General features: G+C 50.7%; 1 protein-coding gene across 2 annotated transcripts in view; it reads right to left on the bottom strand.

Annotated features, from left to right (window-relative positions):
- Positions 1-479: 479 nt before the first annotated feature.
- LOC146190467 (uncharacterized) overlaps positions 480-7189 on the bottom strand; it is an 85767-nt gene continuing 79057 nt past the window's right edge. For both annotated transcript variants that reach the window (XM_084600894.1, XM_084600895.1), the window contains one exon: positions 480-4543. In XM_084600894.1, coding sequence (XP_084457020.1) covers positions 4391-4543 — 153 coding nt within the window. In that variant the 3' untranslated portion in view covers positions 480-4390. The remainder of the gene's footprint in view (positions 4544-7189) is intronic.

The following is a 7189-nucleotide window of genomic DNA, read 5'->3' as shown; positions in this document are numbered from 1 at the left end:
CGCGCACGGCTAATGACTTTCGCGAGGGGTGAGTCGTTCTCACACAACGCAGTGCTATTCACTTGATCACACGCTCGTTTAGAACAAGGCGTACGCCATGGGGGTGTTATGCTGGTTGGATTACAGACTCCTGCTGCAGACTCCACGCATCGCTACAGCGTATAACGCAGTAATTTACCGAGCAATAAAACGACACAGTGCACGCAACCTTACCTTTTCTCGCTGGCTTATGGCACGCAGTTGAATTAATTGTATTAAAGAAGAAGGCGGTTATGAAGGTGACAACGGAATAGCACGAGTGACTCCACTAAGACACGAAACGATGTTTCAACAGCAAACACACAAGAACGGTGACATCTCGATGGTACTTGCTTGGTTCACGAAAGATAAAAATCAAAAGCCACAAAAACGGTCTGCACGCACGTGATTCGTGGTTGTTACACTCAGACACAAATACGAAACAAAGCACCACGCACAGCTCAGCTGGCCAACCTCACGGATCACGTGTCACTTTATTCTTACAGTGTACAAGATTCAAAAAAAAAAAAAAAAAAGACTATACATCACATAACGCGCAAGTCGTTCTGCACCGCGTGTATGTATATTATAATATGTATAATATATATTTATATTCATGTATGTATAGAATATGTATAAGTAGATACACGTCGAGAAGCGACCATGTCGCCTTGTCACTTCACAAGAAGATTAAAAAAAGAAAAACACAGAAGCCGGGCGCCAACGGCTGACTAGGGGCGGCCGCAGATGCTCTGTGAAGCCCCGCAGGCAAGGTTCTTGTGTATAAAAATTTCACAGCGATGTTTAAGGACACAGGCGCGTGGTTGCGCAGCGAGGCGCCACACGGGTGCCCGAAACAACGGCCCAAACCCAGCCCGAAGAACCGCAGCTCGCAAAAGGCGAGCGGGATGTGAAAACGGAACCCTACGTCGTTTGTTCTTTTTTATCACCGGTTTAAATCCGGCGCGGCTACGCCTAGTATTACGCATTATTTGAACAATTAAAATCGAGCATTTTTCACAACGTCGCAGTCTGTCGCCTGCTTAGCAAGAGCTACGCCAGTCCAGTGTCACAACCAAGTGACAATGAAGTATCTGTACACCTAATACTACCTAAAGCATGAACCAGTCCTGTGGCGGGAGTTGGCGGCACACTCCACCGAATGACCGTGAACCATCTCCAGCGCATTCACCAAACCGCGACAACTGCACAAGTGGAGAAAGCAGGTGGCATCTGCAAACGTGGCATTCACAACTTCTCTCAACAAAACAGGGGTCACTGCCGCCTCTCCGGATCGGCAACATCGGGCCTATGCCCACTACCGAAATTGGTGAAGACAACCTTGCATGCTGGTTTGGTGTGTAGCACCGAACCAGCATGGCACAGTTGCGTCGCCCAAACAGAGCAGAGTTGAAGAGGACAGGTACTTAACAAAATAGCCATTAATGAGGCATCGTTTCAAAGCAAAAAAGCTCGCAAGAAAACCGCGCGTGTTCGCACGATACAGCTCCACATAATGGCTACAGGGCACCTCCGCCACTATCCAGAAAGGGACCCTAGGCGCGTATTTACAAACAGGCCGGCAAGCTTCCCGCGAGCGGAGGACAGAGTCGCCGATCTCGTAGCTGCAGACTTGGCACTGTTCCCGCGAGCACCAGTTCGTCCTCGACGCACGAACACAAAAGTGTGCACAATTCAGGTTTAGCGAAGTGAGAAGGAACCACAGACTCCAAACAATTATCAAAAAAATAAAAATAAAATAAAGTTCGCAGTGCCACACTCGCCGTTTCACTAGTTCCGTGCAAAAGTACAATACATGTCCGTCCCATCGAATCGTCATCTATGCACGCATCGCATGACAACGAAGGTCAAAACCCGTCAATGTCGCTAAAACTCTACAGTAAAAGCAGCTTGTAAGAGATGCAATTTTAATGTCTATGTTTGAAATCTTTCCGAGGCCTCAGAAAAATATTTTGAAGAATTCAAGAAAAAAATATGCTTATCGCCTTGCTTTAGCGTTATTCTTTCGGTGCAAGCATCGTTTTGTGAAAAGTGACTTGGCAGATTTACACAGACTGCCATCGGCACGCTCTCGATTTGTACCAGCACCCGAACTGAATTTTCGCCCAAGGCATGCCCACGATAGGAACTAGTTATTGCACATGATGGGCGACACGGCGCATGCTCATTATGCACATACCACACGGAGCCAGTGAGACGTAGCATACGAATGAACGCCAGCGTTTACAACAACGGCCGTGCAGCGGACGCCTCAAAAATGCCTGCGCAACGTCTCTCCGTTAGGGGAAGAAGCGGCGCTAATGTCGAAGCGTCCAGTTCGAGCCTTGGTGAGCTACAGAGCAGCGGAAGGACAACGAAGAACGACAATAGAACAAACGGGTACGATGTCTAAGGAACGAAGACTACGTCGACGAGCTTTGCTTTCGCGTACACAACCGTCCCTTAGAAAATACATCACAGATTCATTGAAGCCTTAAATGTAGCACGCCACGCGTAGCAAGCTCCTTGTGTGCTAGCTACATAAATATTTCACGTATAAACCACGTGCGGCTCTGCGCGACTCAACATAGGCAGCGCCAAGCTGCGAGCTGGATTTGGGCCGGCCGGCGTTGCGTCGCAAGGCAACAACGCTTACAGTACGCTAAATTGCCTTCGAGTCAACAATCTACGGTGGGCCCTCTAACCGAGAGGCCTCGCGCAATGCAAATCTACACGAGTTGCAGCGGTGATAAGTGCGTTGTGGCAGTCTGCAAAACCGCTCGCGAGTGCACACTGGGCAAAGCGAGAGTGCTGACTGAACTGATTCGCTATGTGTAGCTGCGTCAAATACGTGGAGTAAGAACATCGGCTTCTGGATTTGCAGCTCCATGATTTCTCCCACACAATAATAATTCAGACAGGCGTCGCGCTCCGCCCACGGAAAGCGTAACGAGCCAAGCCGGCTATGGCCGTTAACTTATTACTGCCGCTATTTTCCCCCTTCCCAGCTAAACAGCACAGGGAAGAGCGGAAAGTGAGAAGAACCGCGGCCTGCATCGCCTTGCTCGCTGCGGCTTGGAGAACGCTAGCACTCTACGGCCGTTTGACATATCAGCGCTAGACGATAGAATGCTTGGAACTGGCGAACTCCAGCTGGTTGTCATGCCTTGCAAATTATCACCTTGTTTTTTAGAGCTTTTAACAGACATGCACGCGGCTCCACATGATGCACGAATTTGATGGCCACTTTCTGAGGCCCCTTCATGGGACACTATCGCTTTAACACGTGCTCCTTCCGCCTATGACCAAATACAGAGGTTACCTGGGCCGCTGCCCTTCTTCACAGCCGCCAGCTCGTTTGCCCAGTCTACAGGGAGCGCTCTACAGACCACAAAAGCAGTACTCGCAGTATGGTTGACAGGTCCCTTGGGATGAGCCGCTGCGTTCCTGCAGTAGATTCGAGAGTTCGTCGCGTCGAGTAGAACCGGGTGTCGCCGCTCAGATGGCGACGCTGGCGCTCCTCTCCCGTCGTCTAACCAGTGGCAGACCGCGTCTAATCGTCGTCAAGAGTACGCGTATATTACTCCCTGGCGAGTGAACGACACTGTTCACCTCACCGCAGTAGCTATTGGGGAAGAAAAAGCTCCCGCCAATAAGACTCCATTTTCAAATTCCATAAACCAGCCAACTCAACTGAACGCCAGAGCTGCTCCGAAGTTCATGACTGGCATGGCTGCACAGCGGTGACACCGGGTCCGCCAAGCCAGCCTGCTTCAACCGACGCACATACCAGGCAGACAGTTCTCGAGAGCCCGCAGACACGTAATCACTGGCGACACGGTGCGGTAGGGGCGGAGAAACAACCGATCAAATTCTCTCGTCCAACTCCTGCGTTCGTCTCCCGGTTCTCGTTTGGCGGGAGTCGTTGACGAACGCCGCACTATGAATACGGCCACAGAAATGGCGTGGTTGTCCACCGGCGTTCACCACTGCTGATTCCAAGCGGCATCAATTCCATTACTCCAACCGTCTACATCCGCGGGGTGACGAGAATCACGGGACCTGCCAAGGGGCGGCGGGTTCTCAAGAACAAAATGCGGTCGTTGCGTATACGGCACCACGCGCGGTCTGGGCTTTTCATTCTTTACAAACTGGCTGTGATCACGACGAAGGAAAAGCGAGCCCGCGGGCTGTCCTTTTTTCCCTGGCTAGCAGTCGACGAATAATGCGGAAGCGGTGCGGGCACAGCAGCACCACGGGCAGGATAGTGGCCTCGAAGAGCGCGCGAAGCTCAGGACGCGGCTGCCATGTGCGACGATAGACAGTTTGGGGCAGCGAGGTTCTGCACAGCTCAGAACCTCGTCGACAACTGTCATGTCCGGTGTGAATTGGTCGGCGGTAGGCGCTGGCACGAGTCCTTCTGCTGACTACCCGTGGTGCCGTTGCCACTCTGGTCCCGCAGCGCGAGTTGGTAGGCCACCTCGAACGCCTGGCCCAACGTCAGGATAATCTCGGTGGCCAGCTCCTGCGGGAGAGAATCGCACCCGGTCAAAAGTCCACAGGAATTACCTTTGAAAAAAAAAAAAAGTGATTCTGTCGCTGCAGACGTTACATAATGCAGCACACTATTGCTTGGTGGCTCTTCTGTGGCGTCCTAGAGTCCCGCAGTACCAACGATGACCATGGTACTGACTGCATTTAAGGCATTTGAAACCATAGAGGAGCGCCTTCAGCAGATGATACAAGCTCATTTCAGATGTGTTGTGTAATCCTTCTTTTTGGCACAACATACATTAAGGTGAAGCTGAACAATTATTATGGTTCCAGAGAACTGGTAGAAGCTATAGAGCGTGAAGTTAAAAGTCTAGAATAGTGACAGCTTATGATGAAAAATAGCGCAAAAAGTACACGAAGACGGAGGGAAGACACAGATAAGCGCTAACTCGCTACTCTGTGTCGTCCCTCCATCCATCGTGTACTTTTCGCGCTATTTTTCATCATGAACGTTCACCAACTCGGCCAACTTTCGGCACTACTTAATTAGTGACAACCCCGCCGGGGTGGCGCAGTGGTTACGACGCTCGACTACTGTTCCCAAGGACGCGGGATCGAATCCCGGCCTCGGCGGCAGCTTTTCGGTGGAGGCGAAAAGCAAGGCGCCCGTGTGCTGTGCGATGTCAGTGCACGTTAAAGAACCCCAGGTGGTCGAAATTTCCGGAGTCCTCCACTACGGCGTCTCTCATAGCCTGAGTTGCTTTGGGACGTTAAACCCCACAAACCAACCAACCTAATTAGTGACAGCCGCAGAAAGCTGGCGCAAGCGTATTGCATATTGTCACCGCAATGTCGCTGTCGTGTAAATATCCTCAACGATTATTCACGAACAGCAACGCGTCCGCGGAAACCGAAAGAGATACCAATCACCTGCAATAAAGCAACTGCTTGCCCTCGGAACGCTATGCGACAGTACTGTCACTCAACACAACAGTTCCGGCACAGGCCGATACACTGCCGCGGGCCACTACTGCGCATGTCCGGGCAGCCTTGAGGGCGACAGATACTGGTCGGCGGCTGAGCTGATGTATCACGCACGACTGCAGCGTCCAGACTGCACATTAGCGACGTACCGTACCGGATCAGGGATCCAGCTATGCCATAACTCTCTGATCTCGATACCTTGAACGTGTCCAGTAGTGCAAGACAGACGTCATGACTGACAGGCGGAGCTCGATACACTGAATTATCACTGTGATGATAACGTTATTAAGACATATAGCTTAGCGCTACGGCTACCACGCGAGCATCGGTACACATGAGCAGATTACCCCGAGGGCGACAGATTGCGCCACGTTCCTGTCGTATCCCGGCGGCATGCCCGGCGGACTACGCACGCAGGGACCAATCAGCGCAAACTGTGCCGACGGCGCGCGGCAGCGGTAGACGGCCGCGGTAAGGGGCAGCGGTAAACTAAATAGATACTTTTAGCTTTTAACTAAATTTTAAAGGAACGTGGCGCCATCTGTCGGCCTCGGGGTTATCTGCGCATGCGTACCGACTCTTGCGCGGTAGCGCTAAACTAAATGTCTCTAATATCTCTATGAATGTATATCTGTTAAATATAGGTGGATGGTACTTTTCGCACATGCCGTTAACGTATTTAAAGGCCTGAGGTACATCCGGTATATGGGAGCAGAGGGATCAGGGGTAAATTACAACAGCCTGAAACATAAAGTGCGCCAAAATGTATGTACAGGAAGCCTATTTTAACTGCTATAATTTATGTTTAAAGAAAACTGGATAGATGACATATCCAAATTACGTTTCAACACAAAAACAACTGAGCATTTGCGAACATGTCACTCATGGCGGTAAACTGCCGCTACCAACTTCCAGAAAACGGTCGTACGTGCAGGGCATTGTTTGTTTACGTACAAATCAAACAATGCAATTTAATAATGACATGGTCAACTTCTCGAGCTTCCAACCGGGTTTGAAAACTTCCGTGGCCAAAATATGGTTTCGCCTGGCCTTCAATATCCTCGCACATAATGCAGACCTATCCTTTCTTACCAAGCAAGCAAAATAATAATTGGCAAAGACCCCAGTCCCTTAGATAAGGAACACGGCTCCCATCTAAGGTCGAACGCCGCCCTCACACCACCATCCGTGCCGCGCGCATCGCTACGGCTGCTCTCCTTTCGTACTAAACGAGCTGCCAAACGACCGGAACATTTCCCCTCACAAAACAGAGAAAATCAAACTGCGAACGCTGGTAGGAAAAAAAAAAAAAAAAAAAAAGAGCCCTCTGCAATAAAAACAATTCCAAAGAGGTGGCCGTGATGCGATGAGGCGAGCGAGTTGCGACGACCTACGATAGAGGGCGCCACCAGTTCCATCCACGAAGCGATGTCGCATTTCGCCGGCAACTGTATCCGGAGGAGAGTAGCACAGACTGCCGGGCGGCAAAGTCAAGCTAAGCAATCATTTCACTACAGATTTTCGTTAAACACTGCTCTCAATTTAAAGCGACAGCGTTAAATGTCCAATTCGCCGAAAATCAGGCTTCGGCGACCGTCCACCGGCGTTGACGTCGAGGGAGAAAAATCATGGCGGTAGCCGGCCACGGACATGGTCAGGCACTAACTGACCGTACTGTTCGGACATTACGTGT

Source organism: Amblyomma maculatum, chromosome 4, assembly GCF_055883805.1.
Source record: "Amblyomma maculatum isolate TAMU_Amacu chromosome 4, ASM5588380v1, whole genome shotgun sequence".
In the NCBI taxonomy this organism is placed as follows: Eukaryota; Metazoa; Arthropoda; class Arachnida; order Ixodida; family Ixodidae; genus Amblyomma; species Amblyomma maculatum.
This window is presented reverse-complemented; position numbering and strand designations above follow the sequence as displayed.